This window comes from Lynx canadensis, chromosome B1, assembly GCF_007474595.2.
Source record: "Lynx canadensis isolate LIC74 chromosome B1, mLynCan4.pri.v2, whole genome shotgun sequence".
NCBI classification, from domain to species: Eukaryota; Metazoa; Chordata; class Mammalia; order Carnivora; family Felidae; genus Lynx; species Lynx canadensis.
This window is the reverse complement of record NC_044306.2, coordinates 174,622,808-174,649,359: the sequence shown is the minus strand read 5'-3', so window position 1 is coordinate 174,649,359 and position 26,552 is coordinate 174,622,808. Positions and strand designations below refer to the sequence as shown.

At 40.3% G+C, this 26,552-nt stretch overlaps 1 protein-coding gene across 1 annotated transcript in view; it reads left to right on the top strand.

Annotated features, from left to right (window-relative positions):
- Positions 1-26,552, top strand: part of PGM2 (phosphoglucomutase 2) — a 39,831-nt gene that overhangs the window by 6,918 nt on the left and 6,361 nt on the right. The window contains exons 3-13 of the mRNA XM_030314054.1: positions 2,874-2,980; positions 6,681-6,765; positions 8,798-8,881; positions 9,019-9,212; positions 12,881-13,070; positions 14,268-14,365; positions 15,718-15,898; positions 15,987-16,080; positions 17,523-17,652; positions 18,713-18,902; positions 25,846-25,979. Of these exons, the coding sequence (XP_030169914.1) occupies positions 2,874-2,980; positions 6,681-6,765; positions 8,798-8,881; positions 9,019-9,212; positions 12,881-13,070; positions 14,268-14,365; positions 15,718-15,898; positions 15,987-16,080; positions 17,523-17,652; positions 18,713-18,902; positions 25,846-25,979 (1,487 nt within the window). The remainder of the gene's footprint in view (positions 1-2,873; positions 2,981-6,680; positions 6,766-8,797; positions 8,882-9,018; positions 9,213-12,880; positions 13,071-14,267; positions 14,366-15,717; positions 15,899-15,986; positions 16,081-17,522; positions 17,653-18,712; positions 18,903-25,845; positions 25,980-26,552) is intronic.

Below are 26,552 nucleotides of genomic sequence, written 5' to 3'. Positions count from 1 at the left end.
GGTATGGACTTATGCCATGGGAACCCTGGCTACAAATTTCTGTAAGCCAGAGGGCTCCCTGAGATCTTCTTGGAGGGAAGGCTTAGAATGGAGCGAGCCTGGGAATCCTGTTCTAGTTTATGGTTTGCATGGGATCGTGCCGCTCGGGAAAGTCACCCTCTGCTCTAGGTACCAGGGCTGTATAACTAATCGCCCAAAACAGCGGTTTTGAACAACAACCACATTTATTTTGCTCACACATCTATAATACAGGTGGAGTTCAGTCGGGACAGCTCATCTCTGCTGGACCTGGCATCCCTTGAGCCAGCTTAGAGGCTGGAATCACCTGAGAGCTCTTTCAAGCACACGTGTGCAGTTACTGCTGATTTTGGCTGAGAGCTAAGCTGGGGCTGGAACGTTCTGTGTGCCCCGGGCTTCCTTACAGTATGGCTTGGAGAGCAGCCAGTGACAGCATCCAGAGAGAGTGTGCACAGGTGGAAACCCTATTGATTTTTATGACCTAGCCTTGAAAGTCACACAAATTCACTCCCATCATGCTCTGTTTGTTAGAACGACTCAAGGCTGTTCCTGTTCAAGGAGAGGGCACATAGATACCCACCTCTCAATGGAGGAATGTCACTGTCCCATTAGAGGAGCACAGGGAATGGGATGTATCCATATGGCTGTCTTTGGAAAGTCCAGTTGGTTACGTCTCCATTAGGCTTAATTGCTAGGGGATTCTTAATTCTATTCTAGAATTCTTAATTCTAAGGGATTCAAGATGAACTCGGAGCCTTTTCTCCTACATTCATCTACATCTAGTTTCTGAGTATGATGAAATCTATCCTCAGAAAGGTCTTAGGCCCTGTCTCACACATCGTCTCCCCTAGGGGAATTGGCCCCTTCTGAGAGGAGACCTTGTGATTGTTAAGAATCCCACAAAACTGAAATGAGGAGATCCTTTAAAGGTCCGCTGATTCAACCAGCCACCCCTTGTGATAATTTCTTCTACAGTCCCCACCACTTTGACCTGATTATCCAGCCTACTCTGGAACATTTATAATGGGAGACAAGGATGTTTAAATGTACGACAGTTTTATGACATCAGCAGGTACGTTTTTAAAGTCTTAGGAGTGGTTTCAAAATCAGAGAAAGAGGATTCCCAGGACAAACCACTCATAGTTTGAGATTTTGAAAGCGTACAGAATTCCTTTTTTATGTCCTTTGATAACATTTCAGTTCTGAAAACCTCCCTGATCCCACACTGAGTCCTCTCTAGAATAAACTTTCCCTCTTCCCTTAGCCATTTTCTCGAATCCTTAGTCTCAGCTGGCCCCAGTGTTTTTTGTTTTTTGTTTTTTAAATATTTGTTTATTTTGGGGAGAGTGCAAGCGGGGGAGGGGCAAGGAGAGGAAGACAGAGGATCCGAAGTGGGTTCTGCATTGATAGACTGACAGCATCGAGCCCAATGTGGGGCTTCAACTCATGAACCCAGGAGATCGTGACCAAAGCTGAAGTCAGACACTCATCTGACTGAGTCACCCAGGTGCCCCAGCCTCAGAGTTTTTTTTTAAAGAAGTTTGGTGCTGTGAGGGTTCTTGGCTTACACTGAGTGCTTTTTGTGCCCTTAAACACTGGGGCCATAGGACAGGGGTTGAGTGGGGCTGGGGAGAGGGTGCTGTCGCTGATGGAAGCCTTAGGAGCATCTGAGTACCTTCTGGAAAACCCACAAAACCAACGCACATGTGTCTTTATTTCCTATATCACTCAAACTCAGAAGATCAGCCCAACACAATATTTTGGGGGATAACTGAAGGTATTCTCAATTGGCACTGCTCTGGCCACAAAACTGTGAAGTATCTCCCCCACCAAAAATAAGTTATATTTATTTTTAAAAGACTTCCTTCAAGGGAGGGGACAAAAAAAAAAAAAGACTTCCTGCAGTCGAAGTGAAATAAGTAATATTCTTACCCAATCAGCCAGAGTTCTATTTGTTCTGTAATAAAACCTATTTTGTCCAGTGATATAAACCTATTGAGTTCAAAGTTCACTGTTTTCTAATCTTTCATATTTCAGATCGATGTGAGGTTATTGCACACACTGAGATACAGGAATTGCATGTTCCATTAATTGTAGGCAGATGATAATAGCCCAAACTCTGCACAATTTTTATGTGTATAATTGGCTATGCCATGCAATTAGACTGATAAGGCCTCCATAAAAGTTTGGCTTGCTAGAAAACAAGATCACAAGTAGAACAGGTTTAGACCAGATGATTGCCAAAAGCTTATAAAGCATATTAAGTTTCTTTGACCTTCTGATGTTACCGAGCAGGCTGAAACGTCTGAAACACCTCCCTGTCCCCAGACATTTTAGAACTAGTGTAAAGGGAGGAATATAGACTTTAAAGGAAAATAATAAAAATAATGTTCATAACAGCAAACACATAGTGCTTACTTGGTGTTGGATTGTCAGCACTTAGCATATTAATTCAATCCTTAAAACAGCCCTTTGGGGTAGGTACTGTTGTTTTCCTAGAAAACAGAACAGGAAACTGAGGCACCAAGCGATTAAGGGATTTGTCATTTGCTCATAGGTGGCAGAATGGAGTATGAAGCCCACAGATGCTGTGTGTTTTGAACCCCTGCACAATCCTGCCTGCAACCAGACCCAGGCAGAAATCCAGGCTCTGCTATTCATGTGTCCGGCAAGCCTCCCTGAGCCTTAACTTTCCCATCCATAAAATGGGATTCCTTGGCAAAACTGATCTGGGGGTTACCAATAATAGATACTAAGTATCTAGCACAGTACCTGATACATATAGTTAGACAATAACTGAAGCTGTTAGTTTCTTATTGTTCAGTGTGTTTCATTATCCATGGGATATTTTTTAGGGATTTTGCAGATACCTGGAAAAACAATTCAGTGACCTGAAGCAAAGAGGTGTGGTGATTAGCTTCGATGCTCGAGCTCATCCACCAAGTGGAGGCAACAGCAGAAGGTATTTAAGGATATGGAAGAAACCTTTTTTTGTAGTGTATTTGGTGGGTTTGTTTTTAATCACTTTACATTCATTTGTCAGCTACATGGCTTAACTATAAAAAGGAGTCCGTTCTGCCTTGCAACTTTAAGAATTCTGGTTTTTCATTTAAGGGAATGAAATTATTTAGACAATTTAGAAGTTAATATGTATCTAAATGAAAGACATTTTTTTAAACAGGCAACATTATTTCTCCCTCTCGCTTTCTTCCTCTTATGTCATTTTTTTCCTCCACTATTCATAAGCCGCAGGAGCTTCTTCCCATTCTTGAACACCTGCTTTAAGCCTCATTCTTATATTGTTTCCAAACCACTGGGACCCTTTTGTAGCCAAAGGCAGATGATGACGGTGATGAGGGGAATAGCAGTTATTTGAGTGCTGAATATGAACTAGGCCCTCAGGTGTTTACTCATTTCATTGTCACAACAGCCTATAAAGTGTACTTTTATCTCTGTGCTCTGAGATCATGACGTGAGAGAAGGAGCCACAATTTCAGTGTAACAAAGCTGACACCAGCGGTCAGCAACCTTTACTTCTAAAAGGTCAGTAGTAAACGTTTTACACACTGTGGACTGCACAGTCTGTCACAACTACTCGACTCTGGCGTGGAGCACAAGCACAGACATAGGTTATACATGCTGAGTGGGCATGGTGGTGTTCCAATAAAACTTCATTTACAAAATGGGCTGCAGATTGCCAACCGCTGCTCTCGACTCCCTTTTTTACTTGAACACTTCCCCTATTGTGATGAATTTTTTTGTCACTCCAGAGTAAGAGTATTAGTAGTTTCTGAGGTTGGAAGAACATACAAATATTTAATATTGATGAAAAGTCTCCATAACTTTAGATAGTGCAGGATGAGTTCATAGGGTCCTAATCTTTGCCCATCAGGAGTTTCTAATCTAAGAGAGAAGCATTGACGGGAACCAATGTGCAGCTTCAAGGAGGGGAGCATAGCCAGGGCATAAGATTAGATGACACCAGCCACCAGACTGAACTCAGAATGACGTAAGATTTTTGCTTTTAAGCTGCAGGCTCAAAAATGTGTTTTTTGTCAACAAAGCAAGAGAGAAACTGTAGCCCTGTGTTTGTAAGAGAGTGATGTAGTATCAGCCAGAATATCAGTTTGTCAGTTTCCACTTCATGAATTTACAGTTAGAATTAGGGCATAAGCATGCGCTTTCCTGGCCCCAGGGGCAGGTCATATCCTCCAGCCAGAGCGCACCCAGTGCACGTATGTGGCCAACGGTGCCTGCTTAGCTTCTGAAATTGCTTCAGTTTAGGCTGACTATCCTGCTTCTGGTTGATATATCCTTCAAACATGTTCACGTTATCAGTGAAGTTACAGATATCTCTTGCTCTGGCCTTGGAGCCATATCATTTCCTTGAAGTGACTGCCATATGAGTTTATGGTTCACCTCTCAGTGTTTGATGGGATGGAGTGGAGCTCAGGGTCGCTCTCGATCACCTACAACATGCAAGATGTTTAGAACTTGTAGCATAAATATTAAACCAATACCTGGTAAAACCTTCATGATGAGTAAATGGAAACTTCTTAAAGAGCTAGAAATGATTGGTCTCAGAATTTTATGTAAGGAACTGTTTATTCTTTAATCTTCCAATTTTAAATATCTGGTGGGAAACATAAACAGTAGCTGTCAAGCATATGCAGAGAACACATTGGATCTCTCTTGTGCAGATCTGTAACTTAGTTTGTATATGTAACGTATATGCTGAGTGTCTCCCTTGCTCCTTTTAAGTCAGCGCCTTTAAAAGCAGCCAGAACACATGATAAACATGTCAAGTCACTTCAATTCTAATAAATGAAGTTTAGACTTAATTCAGATTTTTATTAATATTGTTTTTGCTGAGTTTTATTTTTTATGAGTCTCCTTGTATGGAGCCTTTTTTTTTTTTAACTGTCAAAATCATTTTTGTGTTTCTGTGGATCCTAAGAATTTTAACGCTTGAGTTGTTAAAGCACAGAGATCTCTTTGTGCCCACCCAGCTCCAAGAAGAGTGTTGGATAAGGCTGGTCCTCAAGAAATACTTGGGGAGAGAATGAATATATATCTGGTTGCTTAATCCTGTAATAGTATAATGTAGTTCATTGGAAGAAAACTGCTCAGTTATTGTGATAAAATATTTCACCGCAAGCTGGAAGAAAGATGCAATGCCCAGTTCTGTCCTGCCCTAAGCTAGCCACCATGGAAGATGAGAAAAATGTCAGTGTCAAAGATTTAAATCTTCTTTTACTCTCTTGCACTGTTGGTGGGAATGCAAACTGGTTCAGTCACTCAGGAAAACAGTGTGGAGGTTCCTCAAAAAGTTAAAAATAGTACTACCCTGTGATCCAGCAATAGCACTACTAGGAATTTATCCAAATAGCCAGGAGTGCTAATGCATGGGGACACATGTACCCCAATGTTTACAGCAGCACTTTCAACAATAGCCAAATTATGGAAAGAGCCTAAATGTCCATCAACTGACGAGTGGATAAAGAAGATGTGGTTCATATATACAATGGGATACTACTTGGCAACGAGAAAGAATGAAATCCTGCCATTTGCAGCAATGTGGTTGGAACTGGAGTGTATTATGCTAAGTGAAATAAGGCAGTCAGAGAAAGACAGATATCATATGTTTTCACTCATATGTGGAAATTGAGAAACTTAACAGAAGACCATGGGGGAAGGGAAGGGGAAAAGTAGTTACAGAGAGGGAGGGAGGCAAACCGTAAGAGTCTCTTAAATACAGAGAACAAACTGAGGGTTGATTGGGGGGGGGCGGGGAGAGGGGAAAATGGGTGATGGGCATTGAGGAGGACACTTGTTAGGATGAGCACTGGGTGTTGTATGTAAGCGATCAATCATGGGAATCTACCCCCAAAACCAAGAGCACACTATATATACTGTATGTAAGCCAACTTGACAATAAATTATATTAAAAATAATAATAATAAAATAAATTAAAAATAAATTAAAAATGAATCTTTTCTTAAACAACTGAATGGAGCCAAGATGTATATATGCCATATATATGTGTGTGTGTGTGTATACACACACACACACACACACACACACACATCACATGCACACTCACATACATATGTCAATATGCCTTATGTTTTATGAGAACATCTAATCAAATGCTAGTCTGTGTGGCTCATGCTGGATTGTGATAACTTCAGACTGGGATTTCTCAGCCTCTGCACTGTTGACATGTGACTTCATACTGGGTTGGATAATTCTTTGTTGGGGACTGCTGTGTGCATTATAGGATGTGCAGCAACATCCCTGGCCTCTAGCCTGCTGGTAGCACGTATCCCAGTCCCCAGTGACAATCAGAAATGTCTCAGACACTGCAGACGTCCCACGGGGGCAGAATTGCCCTCCACTGGGCTCAGCCCTGGCTCAGCTGCTGTGTGGCCATTGGACGTGGGATGACTTCTCTGGCTTTCCTTGGCCTTAGTCCCATGTCTGTCAAACAAAAGGGTGGAACGAGACGACTCTTAAGATTCCTCCAGCTTGAATGTTCTATGCCAATGGAAATATAACAAATGAACCTAAAGAAGAGGGCGGGCATTCATTTCCTGCTTCACTGTCATGCACAGTCCTGACAGCCCTGTTCTCCTTTCTCCCCCATCACACTGCATTTCCAGATTTGCCCGACTTGCTGCAACCGCATTTATTACCCAAGGGATTCCTGTGTACCTCTTTTCGGATATAACCCCAACCCCCTTTGTGGTAAGTATCCCTTTTGTTTATAATTTTCTATCACGGGGTCAGGGATGGGACATGGCTGCATTTTAGTCTTTGGGCTTTGGGTATTTATGTGACAGAAGAGCCCCTTGGCATTTATCAGACATTCTCTCATCTCTCTGGATATGTTTTCCCACATTCTAGTAATATTTGTATGGTGTTCAACTTTCAATATGTCAGAATTGATTTTTTCTTTTTTTAAATTTTTTATTATTTTTTTATTTTTTAACATTTTATTTATTTTTGAGAGAGAGAAACAGAGTATGAGGAGGTGGGGAGCAGAGAGAGAGGGAGACATAGAATCCAAAGAAGGCTCCAGGCTCTGTGCTGTCAACACAGAGCCCAATGCTGGGCTCAAACTCGTGGGCCGTGAGATCCTGACTTGAGCTGAAGTCAGACGCTTAGCCAGCTGAGCCACCCAGGCGCCCCAGAACTGATTTTTTTCTGAGTGCGGTTTTCCTTTAGTTACCATTAAAAGGATATTTTAGCTAGTTAGCAAAATATTTTGTTGGTCATCTGTGTTTTCATTTGATTTGTAGTTCTTTTTCTCACTGGCACAATGTCTCGGGTCCCAAAGGAAATGTCTTGGGTCTAAATCTGAATTTACCTCAAACTGTGCCTTACCCCGAATATTTTTGACAAGTTGATGCACCAACTTTTTATACAAATGTTTCGTTCTAAATGCTATTCATGACCAGGACAAGAAGCATGCTTGGCATATTTTAGTAAGATTTTATATATATATATATAAAATATATATATATATATATATATATATACATATATATATATATATATACATATACATATATATATATATATATACATATATATATATGTATCTTAATAGCAGAACCTAAAGAAAAGGTTAAGAAAAGAACCTTAATAGCAGAACCTAAAGAAAAAGACAATAGGGACTATGACAACTGTTGTTTTTAAGTAGCTAGAACTTTTAGGAACAGGGCCAGATGCTGAGAATATGCACTTTCAGAAATTAAGCCAACAACATGCTTAGAATGCAGTTATTTACATGGAGTGGAGAAGAGAACGTATAAATACAGAAGGCAGCCCCACAGTGTGGTGCTTCCTGTCTCTAGTGAGCTGACAGGTAGGTGCATCACCTCCCAGATTGTAAATGAGCCAATTCACACGCAATGTCCCATGAGAACGTAGCTCAGATTTCATGGTTTGATGGAAAGATTGCAGTCTGTTCAAGCATCCTTGGGCTTCTGTACTATGTAAGTGTTAACTGCCATGATTTTTATATCAGACACGAATCATAGGAGTGTGTCGTGATCATTTTCCCATGCTGTAGAGTGGTTCTCCTTTTTTCTTTGCTTCGGCGATGGAAAATAACTCCTAAAGGGACAAATGACCACAGAGATGCTTGCTGGGAGGCTGGAGGGGGGCAGATGGTTAGAATCTCCGGTTGCCTGTGTGTAGGAAGTCTCAAAAGCAGTATCATAGGGAGGCTAAGCCAGCCCCTCTCCCCATTTGGAGAAGTAGTCTTGTAAAAGTGGGGGGGCTGAGTAGAAATACAAGAGAAGGATTTCTAACCCTGGAGTAGGACATAAGTGAGCAAGCTACAGGAGCAGTCTCCATTTCTTCATTTCCCTCCACTGTTTCCTAAAAGCAAATGGGAAAGAAGAGAAAGCCATTGGAGGGGAGAAACTGAATCCAGACGCTTCTGTCCCAAGCAGAAGGCTTAAAAGAATGTGAAATGAAAGATTAGACCTTTTTGTTTGAACAGTTGTCTCGCTCTACCAAGTGGAAGACAGAATGAGAAGAAGGCACCTAGGAAAATCCCCACGTGCCTTGTTAGGGTGCACATCCTAGAGTTTTGAGCCGTGAGTTTGCGCTAAGGGAAATGCAAGTATACTTGGGTGTGGCACAAAAATATTGAATGATGCGTTATTTATGTTTATTAAAGGAAACATTGATACAAATAATATACAATAAACACACTAAGTATATCCTGTTCTTTGTTTGAAACGGTTCTTTTTTCCTGCCTGCACAGCCCTACACAGTGCTGCATTTGAAACTCTGTGCTGGAATCATGATAACTGCCTCCCATAACCCAAAGCAAGATAATGGTTACAAGGTATTCATTCTGGTTTTTTTTTTTTTCTCTCCACACCTGTATCCTTCTATGTGCATCCTATACCTTTACGGTATAGGTAACAGAGGCTTTATTTCCATTGACCCTAAGCCATCTGGATATGTTCCTACATCCTCCAGGTCTACTGGGACAACGGAGCTCAGATCACCTCTCCTCATGACAAAGGGATTTCTCAAGCTATTGAAGAAAATCTAGAGCCATGGCCTCAAGTTTGGGATGATTCTTTACTTAATGGCAGTCCACTGCTTCATGACCCAAGTGCTTCCATCAATAAGAGCTACTTTGAAGACCTGAAAAAATACTGTTTTCACAGGTAAATGGATTGTAAATTCACCTCAAGTGAGTTGAAATTTGTGATTCAGCCAAGTTCTATCAGTTTTCATGAATTTTTTCTCTTCACTCGGTATATCTTCTGTAGCTGTATCTGGTTTTAGAGGCCGTAGGTCAGGGGTTGGGCATTTTTCTTGAAAGGGCAGATAATAAATTTTGTTGGCTCTGTGGGTATTATTACAACTACCCAACTGTTGTGGTGGTAGGAAAGCAGCTATAGATGAAACACGAGTGAATGACAACAAACATAGCTCGGTTAAAAAAAAAAATTATTTACAGAAGTAGGTGGCTGACATATTGGCCGTACTTCAGTGACCTCTGTGGTAGAATCATAGATACGTGTATATATGCATGTGAGTGTGTGTATGTGTATGTAAAAAAAAAAAAAACTTGCTGAAACATGGCAAAAGGAAACACTGATGTTTTGTATCTTTCCAGAAATTTTCTGTGCATATGCTAGCATATTGAATGTGTAGTGTGTTTCAAAACCATAAACAGGAATATAGCGTGCGTGTAGTTTGTTCCATGCCTTTCTCCCCCCAGTTAGTCATGGATACCTTCTGTGTCAGCCCCTACTAGTCCTGACTCCTCTGCTGTAAGGGATGCTGTACACATTGATTTAACCCGGTGGCTCAGAGACTTGATACGTATAGTTAGGTAACAAGCAGACCAGCTGAGTGACCGTGTGGTCCTTCTGTAGCATGCTGTGGGTCCCACCACTGCTGACTGTCCTCCAGCAAGAAAGCACTGGTTTTAAAGAAGCAGAATTTCTAGACCGTCTCTAATATTGTATTTGTTGGACCACTGGGACCAGTTGCAGCTGAAGGGAGTGGCCCTACAGGCTGGGTGTTAGCATGTGCAAATGAAAGTCCAGAGCGGCCAGATCGCCTGACTTGTTCTCCGTAAGAGAAATGAGAAACCTAAATTTTCCATGTGAAATCTCCTCATTTTTAAATACTGGCGACCATTTTGCAAATGGCGAGTTCGAGGGTAAGGGTCTCGAGTTGTTTGCTACTCAGAGCACTGGCGGCAGCACGCCTCGGTACAGTTCCTGGAGAACCTGTGTGTGCGCACCTGTGCGTGTGCATCATAGGAGACATTTCTGGCATCAGCGTTGTACGTGCATTTACAAAGTTGGCAATGATTAATAAGTTGCTCTCCAGAAATGTTATTCTAGCGGACACTCCCACCAACGTCATCATAACAATATCAAATACAATGATGGAATATATCGAGTATATCTTAGCAGTGTATGATCCACACATCTTACCCATACTGAGTATTATCAACTTTCTTATTCTGCTAGATGAAAGGAGTGTCTGGGGGCGCCTGGGTGACTCAGTTAAGCGTCCAACTCTTGATTTTGGCTCAGGTCATGATCTCCTGGTCCTGAGAGCTTGCCGGGAGTCGGGCTCTGTGCCCTCTGCACCGGGCATGGAGCCTACTTGACAGTCTTTCTCTCTCTCCCTCTGCCCCTCCCCCACTAGCACTTGCACTCCTGCTCTGTCTCTTAAAAAAAAAAAAGTAATATTGTATTTGGATTCTTTAAGTATGAATAAACTATTTTTTCATATTCATTTAGCCTATATTTTTCTATGTATTTATTCATTTTTTGCATCTGTGAAACCTCTTTGCTTACATAGAAAACTAGTCTTCATTTATTTCAAATATTGTTTTCCATTCTGCTCTTGTTACCTTTGGACTTTTTTATTGAAACTTTTGGATGAAATCTTATAAAAAAATTGATTAAAAAGTTGACTTTTTAATTTATGAGTTCTGAGTTTTATGTCAGATTTAAGACTTTCTCTACACCAAGATTATTTTTAAAAATCCCCCTTTTTTCCCTGGGACTTGCATGTTTACATTTTATAATGTTTAAATCTTTTCTTTCACTGGTGATTTTTAATTGTGCCTGAGACACAAAATAAAAAAGCAGATTGGGGCTTTTTTTTTTTTTTTTAAGTTTTGTGGTTATATCAATGCATTAAATTGAAGAATCTGTCTTTTTTAATTGGAAATTAAAAAGCTGTCTCTTTTAATTGGAAATATCACCTTTATCAAATAATTTCTTTTTTTTATTTTGAAGTTTATTTATTTATATGAGAGAGAAAGAGGGCATACCAGTGGGGGAGGGCCAGAGAGAGGGAGAGGGAAAACCCCAAGCAGGCCCTGCACTCTCAGCACGGAGCCCGACATGAGGCTTGAACTCACGAACCTTGAGATCATGACATGAGCTGAAACAGAGTTCGATGCTTAACCGACTGAGACACCCAGGCGCCCCTATGAAATAATTTCTAACAAAAATTGAGTGCTTATATAGATAACTTCTATAGGACTTTCACTTGTGCTAATTAATTTAATCTCATTTTAATCCTCACAGTAATGCTGAGGGTAAGTTCAGGTGTATTATCGTTTTATAGATGAAAAACTTGTGACACAGAGAGGTTAAGTTAATAACCAACAATCACACAGCTTATAAGTGGCAGAGCTCCTAAATTCAGAGTCTGTCTTCAAAGCATGTTAAGGATGAAGCTTCTCATATATATTTTCTATGTCAAATTTGATCTACTTCTGCTTTCTACTCTGTTCTTCTAATCTGCCTTTTTATATCTAGTTCTAAACCCTTCTATAATTATGATAGCTTTATAATTCACTTTAATATCTGAGTGATTTTTTTCAGGTTTGTTCTCACTAGTCTTTAGCATATTTATTTTTCTGGATGCATTTTATTTCTTATTTTAAGAGAAGACCTCGTGCATTTATTCATTTTCAAAAGAAATGGACAATAACCTAAGATTCCAGCAGTCAGAACACTGGAATTTTTCTAAGTCTTATTTTTACCTTTCTATTACCTTTACTTTTGATATTTACTGTTATTCTATTTTAAGTCTCCGGAGCCAGGCAGTTTGACCAATAGGATTGTTACTTTACAAAGAAAAAACATTTTTATACATCCCTATATAAGATGTTCCATCACATTTTGTTAAAAGGGACATTTTGAAAACCATTTTGAAGCTAGTTAAGAGTACTTGGAACTGAGGCCCTAGCACTGCCACAGGTGGGCACCCATGAGCAGCTGAGTCTCTCCTGGAACCTGAGCCCAGAGTTCTTTCTTTAATCCTACTCTAGGTGCTGCAAAAGCTATCGCATAAAACAGACTCTGAAAGTAATCAGATTTACTGGAAATAACTACAGAGTAAAATTTAAGGCATGAATATGTTGGGAGTAGGGTATATATTTGGGAAAGAGTGAATAAGTTTTGCTCTTTTGAAAAACTTTTTAATGTTTCTTTATTTTGAGAGAGAGAGAGAGAGCATGCACAGGGCAGGGGCAGAGGGAGAGGGAGAGAGAGAATCCCAGGCAGGCTCCCTCCGTGCCATCAGCACAGAGCCTGATGCAGGCTATCCCTTAACCCCGTGAGGCCATGACCTGAGTCAAAATCAAGAGTTGGACACTCAACCGTCTGAACCACCCAGGCACCCTGCTTCTTTTTTTAAATGGAATTAGATAGTTGTCTTGTACATCTTTATTACATTGATTTCTTCCTTTCTTAGCAATCTGGTTCCTTAATAGCAAAGTTTCTAGTTTTGCAAGCCATATTTAAATATTTTATCTATATTTTATCCTTTCCCATCATGTGTTTAATCCCAGGAGTGTGAACAGGGAGACCAAGGTGAAGTTTGTGCACACCTCTGTCCACGGCGTGGGTCATGACTTTGTGCAGTCGGCTTTCAAGGCTTTTGACTTTGCTCCTCCTGAGGCTGTTCCTGAACAGAAAGATCCCGATCCTGAGTTCCCAACAGTGAAATACCCGAATCCTGAAGAGGGTAAAGGAGTCTTGGTAACCTAATCTTTTTTGTCCTAAAACTTACCTCTTATATTGAAACTTCTTACTATCAAGTAAAATAATTTTTATGTATTTTTTTTAGTTTTGTAAAGTTTTATTTATTTAAGAGACAGAGAGAGTGAGTGGGGGAGGGGGGCAGAGAGAGAGAGAGAGAAAGAGAGAGAGAGGGAGAATCCCCAAACAGGCTCCACGCTGCCAGCACAGAGCCTGGCGCAGGACTTGAACTCACAAACCATGAGACCATGACCTGAGCCGAAACCATGAGTGAACACTTAACCAACTGAGCCACCCAGGGCACCCCTTTTTATGTGTTTTCATTGTGCTAAACAAAAAAACCAACTTTATCATGAGAAATATTTATATCTATTAGTCATCCATTTCTTATAGGAACCTTCAAAACACATATCTTAGCATCAGGATGTGAGAGCTGAAATTGAAATGATATTTTAAATTGAATTGAATTAATGAAGTTAAAATTTTGTTTACCCTGATTTTTTAATGTTAAAAAGAAACAGTAATGGAATGAATATTTATCACATGTTTTTTATTCCTTAATATTTTTATTCTGGAATTTTCCTAATATGAAGCAGAATTATTTAAATTATGGTTCCTTTAGCCTTTTTTTTAATTTATTTTTTTTAACATTTATTCATTTTCGAGGAACAGAGGGAGACAGAGCAAGAGCAGGGGAGGGGTAGGGAGAGGAGGAGACACAGAATCCAAAGCAGGCTCCAGGCTCTGAGCTGTCAGCACAGAGCCCAATGTGGGGCTCGAACCTATGAACCATGAGATCATGACCTGAGCTGAAGTCAGATGCTCAACCGACTGAGCCACACTGGCACCCCGCTTGTAGCCTTTTTAAAGGTTAACAGTGATATTCAGCAAATTGGCTTACTTTGGTTTGTTTTGAGGTCGATCACTTGGCAAGGCCTAGAAACACCAGTCCAGCCATACATACGCTATTAAATGTGAGGTGAACCCCACGGGCAGGTGTGGGTCGTGTGTTGATGTTCCCATTATCTGACCTCTGGCTTAGGAAGTAATTCGTGATCAGCCAAGACCAGCTCCAGAAATAAAACTCAGCCTTCGTTTGGGGAAAGTTTTTTTTTTCCTCAAGAACTGAATGTTTTTAAAGACGGCAATATGCTCAGTTCTTGACTGAAATAATCTTTTCTTTTCCTACTTTTTCAGACCTTATCTTTTGCCTTGGCTGACAAAACCAAGGCCAGAATCATTTTAGCAAACGACCCGGATGCTGATAGACTCGCTGTGGCAGAAAAGCAGGACAGGTACAATTGATTGGGATTACCTATGTAGTAGCAAACATAACGGGTGACATCTTGAGCAGTTAACTGCTCCTGGAAATATTTACTGTTCATTGTACACATCATCACCTCATGGAACTTCCTGTCACTGAACCTCTAACATACAGCAAAATGCAGTTCTGGGGCCCACACGATGATTGGCGAGCAGAACTGACAGAGTAAACAGCCCAGGGTGTATTTGGAATTGAAATTACTATTTCTCTTCTATCGTTTCATCATCAATTTTATAATTAATGACTCAGTTTCTAATGCAGGCAAGTACTTTGTTTGATGCTGGATTTACAGGTCAGTATTTACTGAAGGGTTTGCTGAAGGAGCTGTACCTTCAAGGAAACTTTGAATTCAGGTCGAGCGGACCAGAGAGGAATAGCACTGGGGTACCCAGTGTTTAAGACAAGTTTGGCCATAGAGTCTGTGCAGAGGAATAGGACGTAAGTGGAGGGAAAAGATGAAAAGCAGGCAGGGTCCAAGCAGTTTTGGAGGTCAAACGGCACACGTGATGTTTTGGGAGAAGCGAGCAAGCAGGTTTAATTCTAATCACTTTCTAGAAAGTTAAGCAAGGTGGTACATGCTAAAATGCAAGATGTACTGCTAGGCACCCAACTACGGAGAGGAAAATGAATCACACGTCTGTTCTGTGGTGTCCTGACCATTTTAGTGCAAACTCACTCTTGAGACACACTAGGATATTGACCTCCCAGAACCTCAATACTGACCAGACCGAAAATTGAGATTCACACACTATAATCCTGTGGGGGGCAGGGGAGGAAGGGGGGGCAGCATATTTCTGTCATCTTTAAAGCCAAACCCTTTGACAAAGACAAATAAACGTGTTATGTGTCGTCACTCTTCAAAGATGGGATGTTGGAGCAAACCGATTGAGACAGAGTAGCTGCTCAGATGTTTGTGGTGAAGTGACACTTTTTCGAGCAGTTATTTAAGCAAGAGTGACAAGAACACTCTTATAGAAACCGCTTTGGGTCTCGTTTGGCTTAATTGTCCCGTCCAGTCACTTCAGTGTCTGTCTTTTTTTTTCAACGTTTTTTTTTTTTTTTTTTTTTTTTTTTTATTTATTATTCTTGGGACAGAGAGAGACAGAGCATGAACGAGGGAGGGGCAGAGAGAGAGGGAGACACAGAATCAGAAACAGACTCCAGGCTCTGAGCCATCAGCCCAGAGCCCGACACGGGGCTCGAACTCACAGACCGCGAGATCGTGACCTGGCTGAAGTCGGACGCTCAACCGACTGCGCCACCCAGGCGCCCCCAGTGTCTGTCTTAAGATCACAGCAATGCATTGGTTGTTCTTTCTTTCAGCGGTGAATGGAGAGTGTTTTCAGGCAATGAGTTGGGGGCCCTCTTGGGCTGGTGGCTTTTTACTTCTTGGAAAGAAAAGAACCAAGATCATAGTGCCCTCAAAGACATATACATGTTGTCCAGCACGGTCTCCTCCAAAATCTTGCGAGCCATTGCCTTAAAGGAGGGCTTTCACTTTGAGGTAAGGTGTTTCTGGGACTCGCTCTTAAATTTCTTTTGCTCTGTAGGAGGTCTAAGGCATTTCTTTCTCTTTTGGGTTATCCCTTTAGGAAACACTAACTGGCTTTAAGTGGATGGGAAACCGAGCCAGACAGCTAATAGACCAGGGGAAGAATGTCTTATTTGCATTTGAAGAAGCTATCGGTAAGAAGCGATAATAGTGATTGTAGCATTAGTTAATATATAGAATGCAAATAAATGGGATTTGGATTTGGGTTCAAAAAATTAACAGTAGAACAGGAACACACCAGTGCTCAAAGAGCACTGAACTGTCCTACCCCAAAATTGGCATCTCAGACATGCTTTCAGCTGAAAAGAATATCTCTTTAAAAGCCAAGCCATTAATATAAGAAAGTGAATCCTTTCCCTGGATGACTGAAAACAGTGATGTTCTGCCCATGAATGCTCGTAGCTCAGGAATCATGTATTTGGGGGAGTTGTGGTATTTCCTCAACTGTGGTGTTGATCTCCAGGTCTGATATGGTTCACTCCTGTTCTAAAAATGCTGGGCAGACATCTGTCCAGAGGAAGAGACAAGGCCTGGTTGTAGGGCTTTCATCAAAGTGACTGTCACCCAAAAGGACAGCCCGAGTCAAGTCAGAATGACTGGGAAACGCTCGTCAGTTTATGTAAGGAAAAAGGGGAGCTAGGTGTAGAAACTTGAAATTCAGATGTTTATGTGAGGGATATTTTAGCTACATGTTTAGTAAAAGCTATTATACCTTATACTTATTATATAAGAAGATTCACCTATTCCCTGCAGCACAGATGCTCACATATTATTTAACAAATTAATAATAGCTCAGCTTTTGCCCTTTCGTCACAAATGTCAGTCTTATCTTTCTATAGCTTTTTATTAAAAAAATGTTTTATTCAAATATTTATTGCATATCAGTTAAGCAATGGATGAACACTGACCTCAGTCTATAGCACTTTGCATCGATCTAGATAGTAAACACACAAGATAGCATAGGCTAGGTGTCAAGGTGAAGGATGTAACTCACAAGAACTATTGGAATTCAGAGAAGACAGAAGAAGCATTGACTAGAGCACCTGGAAACTATTTTTGTGTGAGCTGAAGGAGTTGGGGCTGGACCTAGGGAATGAACAGTTGATCTAGGAGGGAGAATCTCCTTATAGGTTATTCAACCAGTACATCTTGAAGGCCTGCTATGCACTAGACATTGGCCTGGATTCTCGAATATAAAAATGATAAATGAGGGGCGCCTGGGTGGCTTAGTTGTTTAAGCGTCCGACTTCTGCTCAGGTCATGATCTCGTGGTTCGTGTTTGAGCCCCGCATCGGACTCTGTGCTGACAGCTCAGAGCCTGGAGCCTGCTTTGGATTCTGTGTCTCCTTCTCTCTCTGCCCCTCCCCCACTCATGCTGTGGTTGTCTCTCTCTCTGTCTCAAATATAAATATTAAATTTTTTTTAATTTAAAAAAAATGGTAAATGGGAAGCATTCACATATTCGTATTGTACAACCTCTTATGAGATGGGCAAGTTGCATATAGGTGTGTGCATGTACAGTGTTGTAAAGGAACTCACTCCTAAGCGTGTGTGTGTGACGTGTGTTTCTCTGCAGGATATATGTGCTGCCCTTTTGTTCTGGACAAAGATGGGGTCAGTGCCGCTGTCATAAGCGCAGAGTTGGCTAGCTTTCTAGCAACCAAGAATTTGACTTTGTCTCAGCAGCTAAAGGCCATCTATGTTGAGTAAGTGTCTATTAATTCTGTTTAATTGAAGTAATAGTGTTAAATATTTTCTTATGGTTCTACGTGTGAGATACTAATATTCTTTCTAATGCTCTTTGGTTGTGAATTCTATTTCTTTTTCTTTTTTTAATGTTTATTTATTTTTGAGAGAGAGAGAGAGATGGAGTATGAGCGGGGGAGGGGCAGAGAGAGAGGGAGATACAGAATCCAAAGCAGGCTCCAGACTCTGAGCTGTCAGCACAGAGCTCCACGCGGGGCTTAAACTCACAAACCATGAGATCATGACCTGAGCTGAAGTCGGACACTCAACCGATTGAGCCACCCACACGCCCCATGAATTCTATTTCTTATGAAACTAAATAAAGAATCATCTTTTCTTTTGATACTTAACCATGTAATGGTAATTATCATTCATGATCGCACGAATCCTTAACAAATGAGGGCATCAGTTGCAGAAATAGCTAATTGAAGAATGTGATTTTAAGTGTGTGATGTCAAAAAAGATTAAAGGTGTTCATGAAATCTCCATTAAGTTTTTAGAGCAATGACCCAGGTCTGCCTTTATAAAGACGTTGCAGTAAGACTCTTACAAATACAGGCTAAAGGCCAGGGAGCAGTTTGGCAATCCCCAGGGTCAATTGTTGTACCTCTTTTTTATGCTAAATTATTCCTTTGAAGGTACTCATGGCATTTGTTTCATTTGGTTTCAAATATACTGGTTGACAAATGTACACTGTGTGGAATTATGTGTTCCTCATTTTGCATATTTGTATTTCCTTAACTGAGATATAACTGACATTAGTTTCAGGTATGCGATATAGTGTTTCAATATCTGTATATATTACAAAATGATCATCACAGTACATCTAGTTAACAGTCGCACCACACATAATTACAAATATTTCTTCTTATGATGAGAACTTGTAAGATCTATGCTCTTAGCAACTTTCAAACATATAGTGTAATATTATTAAATATAATCACCATGCTGTATTTTACTTATTTTATTCTAATAAATTTTTTATTTAATTTCTAAAATGATTTGTGTTTGTTTCCATAGGTATGGCTACCATATTACCAAAGCTTCATATTTTATTTGCCATGATCAAGGCACCATTAAACAATTATTTGAAAACCTTAGAAACTATGATGGGAAGAATAATTATCCAAAAACTTGTGGCAGATTTGCAATTTCTGGTATTAGAGACCTTACAACCGGCTATGATGATAGCCAACCTGATAAAAAAGCTGTAAGTAATATCTTTTATCAGTTAAACACTTCTCTATTTACCTTCTATTATACTTGGCATAGTTTGACTTATTGAATCATGGAGTTAGTTGAAGCTGATTTTAGGCATCCAGGCATTATTATAAATAAGCTATCAAAATACATAGAAAGAGTAGGGCAGCCCACCCTGGTGTCTCTGAATGAGTAGATCTGGGGCAGAGGCCAAGAATTTGCATTTCTAACAAGTTCCCTGCTGATGCTGATATTACTGGTACACACTTTGAGAACCGTTGTTTGCTTCCTGGTTAGTTTTACCCTATTCTCTGAATGTCTGGGAGCTGTTAGCTATAAAGCATGAGTTTGCATTCTTCACATCATGTGGATCCTCCACTGGAGTCAAAAGAAGGCTCAGAGATGGGCGAAGAGTATTGCTAACTAAAGGCAGGAGATAGGAGGAAGAGAGTAAGAATAGCCTTATGAGATATTAGACATCTTGTTAGTTACCTTTTTTTAAAATTTTCATCTGCACACAATGTATTTTTTAAAAAGAAGTATTTTTGGAAGAGTCCTGATGAAACATGACAGCTCCAGCCCCTGCCATCTCTTTGCTATGCTGAGACAACCATGTTCCCTCTCAGTTGTTTCTCCTGGTATTTACCACCAGATTTTTTTTCAACGTTTATTTATTTTTGAGAGACAGAGGGAGACAGAGTGCGAGCAGAGAGAGAGGGAGACAGAGAACCCCAAGCAGACTCCACATTGTCAGTGCCAAGCCCGACATGGGGCTCAAACCCACGAACCGTGAGATCATGACCTGAGCCAAAATCAGACACTTAACCCACTGAGCCACCCAGGCGCCCTTACCACCAGATTTCTAAATAATGTGCTCATATGGTGATGTTTTGACTTCTCAGCATTGTACTTTATTAATTTTCTATTATGGAGGTAAGGATTTAAATCTTACATTTCTTACATTCACTATTCCGCCTTCTCTCCTGTCTTCGCAAACGCATGTGCCACAACATTTGATGAAATCAGATTCCGTGCTTGTATTATTATGACTAGTAACTATTGTTTCCTGCTTAGCTAAGTAGTGTACTTTGATTAGTTTCCCCTAAATTGTATAATTATTTTTCCTATAATTAATAGTTGCTTTGTTCTTTTGTGTGCTTGGATTTTTATGTAACTATCACCAGTCTTTCTCACATCCTTCAGATACCTCTCAGTAGGGTTTTCCACATGCCAGTGCTGTTTTATCAGTTCTGTGTTGTTTCCAGCAGCTTCTGTCCTGATCCCTCCATCCGGGCAGGGCCAACTGCTCTATGTGTTGAGTACACACACGTCATCCTGGGAATGTCCTTCACCACTTACCGAGTCAGGTCCTTTGCTCCTACACCCCATGACTTCTTCCTATATTTGTTTTCCTAAATCATATCCTCTAGTAGATTCCTTAAACGAAGTGAATAGGAGGTAAATTTTGAGAGGCATTTAAATCTGGAAATATCTTATTCTACCCTCACATTTGATTGACTCGCAGTTTTGAAAGCAGCAGTGCTCTGTCATTTTTTAGTTCCCAGTATTGCTGTGGAGGGTCTGATCTTTCAGGAAATAGTTGAGGCGTGCTGTGAGCCACATAAAGGGATGTCGATGCCATACTGATTCAGTCCTTTCCATGCAGCTTGTTTTTTCTCTATGGGAAGATTTCAGGAACTTTCTGCTAAAACTCTGAGTTCTAAAATTTCAGTGATTTGCTTTAATATGGGTCTTTTTTCAGTCATTTTTCTGGGTAGTCGGTGGGTCTCTGTTGGTCTTTGGAGTCATTTCTTTCAGTTCTGAGTAATTTTCTTAATTTTGTGTCAAAGAAGAGGGCTGCATGGTCATTTCCCAAGTATTCTCTTGCCCTGAGTTTCCGGCCTCCTTTTCTTGTTGAGTTCTTAGTTAGAGGCTGGCTCTCCAGGACTAATGTTCTCCTTTCCTTGTTTCTCTCTTTCTTACTGTCCATCTATATCTTCTTGCCCTACTTTTTGGGAGATTACATCAACATTAATTTTCAGTGCTTCTGTTCATAATTTTAGCTCTTATTGTCCAACTTATTAAAAATAACACCCTGACGCTTCCAGCTGACTCAGTTAGTGGAGCATGCGACTCTTGATCTCAGGGTCGTGAGTTCTTGAACGTTGGGTATGGAGCCAACTTAAATGAAAATATTTTAAAAATAAAAATAACATCCTATTCTTGTTTTATGTATATAATTTTTTTCTTTTTTTTAAATAATGTCATGGTTCAACAGTTCTTTACATTACTTGGCTGTCATCACAGTAAATGTACTCGTGACCCCTTTTGTCTGTTTCATCCATCCCCCACCCACCTCCCCTCTGGCAACCACCAGTTTGTTCTCTACGTGAAGAGCATATATTTTCTGATGTTGTTGTCTCTCTTTTTCTTAGTTCATTGTTTTGTTCCTTAAATTCTCCATATGAATGAAATTATATAATATTTGCCTTTGTCTGTCTTAATTCACTTAACATTATACCCTCTATGTTGTCCATCCATGTTGTTGCAAATGACAAGGTCTCATTCTTTTTTTTTTTTTTTTTTCTCTTAAGTAATCTCTACACCCAACATCAGGCTCAAACTCACGACCCTGAGATCAAGAATCACATGCTGTACTGACTGAGCCAGGCAGGTGCTCCAACATCTCATTCTTTTTAAAGGCTGAATAATATTCCTGTGTGTGTGTGTGTGTGTGTGTGTGTGTGTGTGTGTGTCCACACACATACACCCTTGGACTGCTTCCATATCTTGGCTATTGTAAATAATGCTGCAGTAAACATTGGGGTGCATATATCTTTTCTTTTTTTTAATTTTTATGCTGCAGTAAACAGTGGGGTACATATATCTTTTCTTTTTTTTAAATTTTTATGCTGCAATAAACATTGGGGTGCATATATCTTTTCTTTTTTTTTAATTTTTATTTATTTTTGAGAGAGAGAGACAGAGCGTGAGTGGGGGGAGGAGTAGAGAAAGAGGGGGACACAGAATCTGAAGCAGGCTCCAGACTCTGAGCTATCAGCACAGAGCCCAATGCGGGCTCTAACTCATGGATGGCGAGATCATGACCTGAACCGAAGTCGGACACTTAACCGACTGAACCACCCAGGCGCCCCTGCGTATATCTTTTCAAATTAGTGCTTTCATTTTCTTTGGGTAAATACCCGGTAGTGGAATCATTGGATCATATGGTAATTCTATTTTTAATTTTTTGAAGAACGTCCATATTATTTTTTATATTGGCTGCACCAATGAACTTTCCTACCACCAATGAACAAGTATTCCTTTTTCTCCACATCCTTGCTGACACTTGTTATTTCTTGTCTTTTTTATTTTAGCCATTCTTATAGGTGTAAGGTAATATCTCATTGCAGTTTTGATTTGCATTTTCCTGATGATCAGTGATATTGAGTATCTTTTCATGTGTCTGTTGGCCATTTTTGTGTCTTTGGAAAAATGTCTATTCAGGTACTCTGCCCATTTTTAATCCGTTTGTTTTTTGGTGTTCTGTAAGTTCTTAATTCATGTTCGATATAAACTGCTTATCAGATATATCATTTGCAAATATCTTCTCTCATTCAGTAGGTTGCCTCTTTGTTTTGTTGATGGTTTCCTTTGCTGTGCAAAAGCTTTTTATTTAGGTGTAGTCCCAATGGTTTTATTTTGCTTATGTATATAATATTTTATCTCTCTTAAGTATAGGCATTATAACTTGTTATTTTTTTTATTTTTTTATTTATTTTATTTTTTTCAATATATGAAGTTTATTGTCAAATTGGTTTCCATACAACACCCAGTGCTCATCCCAAAAGGTGCCCTCCTCAATACCCATCACCCACCCCCCCTCCCTCCCACCCCCCATCAACCCTCAGTTTGTTCTCAGTTTTGTTTTTTTTTTTTTAATATATGAAATTTATTGTCAAATTGGTTTCCATACAACACCAGTGCTCATCCCAAAAGGTGCCCTCCTCAATACCCATCACCCACCCTCCCCTCCCTCCCACCCCCCATCAACCCTCAGTTTGTTCTCAGTTTTTAAGAGTCTCTTATGCTTTGGCTCTCTCCCACTCTAACCTCTTTTTTTTTTTCCTTCCCCTCCCCCATGGGTTTCTGTTAAGTTTCTCAGGATCCACATAAGAGTGAAACCATGTGGTATCTGTCTTTCTCTGTATGGCTTATTTCACTTAGCATCACACTCTCCAGTTCCATCCACGTTGCTACAAAAGGCCATATTTCATTTTTTCTCATTGCCACGTAGTATTCCATTGTGTATATAAACCACAATTTCTTTATCCATTCATCAGTTGATGGACATTTAGGCTCTTTCCATAATTTGGCTATTGTTGAGAGTGCTGCTATAAACATTGGGGTACAAGTGCCCCTATGCATCAGTACTCCTGTATCCCTTGGATAAATTCCTAGCAGTGCTATTGCTGGGTCATAGGGTAGGTCTATTTTTAATTTTCTGAGGAACCTCCACACTGCTTTCCAGAGCGGCTGCACCAATTTGCATTCCCACCAACAGTGCAAGAGGGTTCCCGTTTCTCCACATCCTCTCCAGCATCTATAGTCTCCTGATTTGTTCATTTTGGCCACTCTGACTGGCGTGAGGTGATATCTGAGTGTGGTTTTGATTTGTATTTCCCTGATAAGGAGCGACGTTGAACATCTTTTCATGTGCCTGTTGGCCATCCGGATGTCTTCTTTAGAGAAGTGTCTATTCATGTTTTCTGCCCATTTCTTCACTGGGTTATTTGTTTTTCGGGTGTAGAGTTTGGTGAGCTCTTTATAGATTTTGGATACTAGCCCTTTGTCCGATATGTCATTTGCAAATATCTTTTCCCATTCCGTTGGTTGCCTTTTAGTTTTGTTGGTTGTTTCCTTTGCTGTGCAGAAGCTTTTTATCTTCATAAGGTCCCAGTAATTCACTTTTGCTTTTAATTCCCTTGCCTTTGGGGATGTGTCGAGTAAGAGATTGCTACGGCTGAGGTCAGAGAGGTCTTTTCCTGCTTTCTCCTCTAAGGTTTTGATGGTTTCCTGTCTCACATTCAGGTCCTTTATCCATTTTGAGTTTATTTTTGTGAATGGTGTGAGAAAGTGGTCTAGTTTCAACCTTCTGCATGTTGCTGTCCAGTTCTCCCAGCACCATTTGTTAAAGAGACTGTCTTTTTTCCATTGGATGTTCTTTCCTGCTTTGTCAAAGATGAGTTGGCCATACGTTTGTGGGTCTAGTTCTGGGGTTTCTATTCTATTCCATTGGTCTATGTGTCTGTTTTTGTGCCAGGCATTATAACTTTTTAAAATGTAGACTTTTTTTCCTGTATTGTCTTTATATCTCCCAAATTATTTTTTTATTATTATTCAGGTTTTTTGGATTTTGTCTCTAAGCTGTCTTTTCCCAAAGTCTGGTAATCCCTCATTATTTGGGGGCACTCAAAAACCGATCGGAAGTTCTACGTACGTGAGCAAACCTTGTCAACTGACAAACTTTGCTCTCAGGAGATTGGGTGCCAAGTTAACTTTTACACGGCGGGCTCCCTATCTGGGGAAGCCTAATTCTCACCCTGATCTCTTGCCTAAAGGCTGTAAGATGGGTGACAGCGGTGGAGAGTTGCCTGGGAGTCTGGAGGGAGGACGGCTGGTATTCAGGTTGTTGACTCTGAGTTGCTCTCTGTTTTCACCATATCCTGCCCTTCTACACCAGTGCCTGGTGTACCCAACTCCTGAGCCTTTCTTGTTCAATTATACCGGAGAATTAAGCCATCTCCTATTAAGGTGGTTGCCTGACTGCGTGGGCAGAGGGTGAGAATCTGGGAGGGTCTGATAGGTCTTTTCACATCCTTTCTTTGTTTCCCACCTGCCTTTCACAGTGCCTGGTGCCTCCAGGTAGTGAGCTTTGCCAGGGTTCTGCAAAGCTCATTGACCAGGGTCTTGTTTGTTCCTTGCAGGTGCTCAGCTGTCATTGTCCTGTGTTCCATCAGGTCAATTCTGCCCCTTCATCTGTTTTGTAACTCCCAGGATCGTTGGCAACCTAATTAACTACTGTTTTCCTTTTCCTCTTTGCCCTTGTGTTTTGTATATTCACACACACAGTTCCGTCATTTTAGCTGAGTATGGGGAACGATTAGCTATGAATACATCTGCCAGAAATGTTATATTTAAAAAGATCTCTTTATATAACTGTTTTTTTTTTTTTTTACAAAGTAAAATAAGGTCTAGTTTATTGTGGTTTTTTGGTCACATATTATCAATCTATTTAAATCAATTTCTCATGAAATATGTTTCCATGTTAGTAAAACTTTAGTAGCTTTGGGGTGCCTGGCTGGCTCAGTTGGAAAAGCATGAACTCTCGATCTTAGGTTGTAGATACGAGCCCCACATTGGGTGTAGAGATTACTTAAAATCTTTAGGGGCAACTGGGTGGCTCAGTCAGTTAAGCATCCAACTCTTGATTTCAGCTCAGGTTATGATCCCACAGTTCGTAAAATCAAGCCCCACATCTGGCTCCATACTGTCAGTGCAGAGCCTGCTTGAGATTCTCCGTCTCCCTCTCTCTCTGCTCCTCTCCTGTTCACTCTCTATCTCTCTCTCAAAATAAATAAATAAACATTTAAAAATAAAGTAAAATCTTTAAAAAAATCCCAAAAACTTCAGTAGCTTTAATTAACAAGACTAGGGAGGTAAAATGCAAGTATACAAGTTACTTAATTCCCCAAATCATTTTATGATTATTATTATTTAGTATTTAATTCAGTAGAAGAATTTTTTTTTTTATTTCCTCAAAAGTATCCTTTTCTCTGAAACCAGTATATTTGCTTGGCATTTATTTTCTTGCCTATACAGGGGAAACTATTATTTGAGCCAGAACATTTCATGTTACAATTTAAATGTATAACGTGTAAATTAATTCCTAGGTTCTCCCTACCAGCAAAAGCAGCCAAATGATCACCTTTACCTTTGCTAATGGGGGCGTGGCCACCATGCGGACCAGCGGGACTGAACCCAAGATCAAGTACTATTCGGAACTGTGTGCCCCTCCTGGAAATAGGTATGATATCCACGGCAGCACGTGTGATTGCTGTGCCCTAAAGTTCCTAATTGGTTCTGCACAAGTGCTAAGTAAAACCTTTTGCTTTGCCAGTGTTATGTACTTTAATTAGGAATGTTGTTTCAAAGCCTGCAGCAATACTGTGATATTAACAGCTGTTTGGAGCATCCACGGGCACAGGAGCTCATTTTTACTTACTTATTGCTGTCCTACCTTTCTTTGTATGGGAAAATTTCATTCCAGATTTCAGTAATAGTAATACAGTTTCCTTTTTCTAATACTTTAATTTGAGACTAGCACCCATGAGTTTTTCTCTTTTTCTCCTTGTCTCTGATACAGTAATTTAAAAAAAAATTTTTTTTAATATTTATGTCTTTTTGAGAGACAGAGTGTGAGCTGGGGAGTAGCAGAGAGAGGGGGAGACACGGAACCCGAAGCAGGGTCCAGGCTCTGAGCTGTCAGCACAGAGCCCGACACGGAATTCGAACTCATGAACCGAGAGATCGCGACCTGAGCGGAAGTCGGCCGCTTAACCGACTGAGCCACCCAGGCACCCCAATAATTTACATTCCA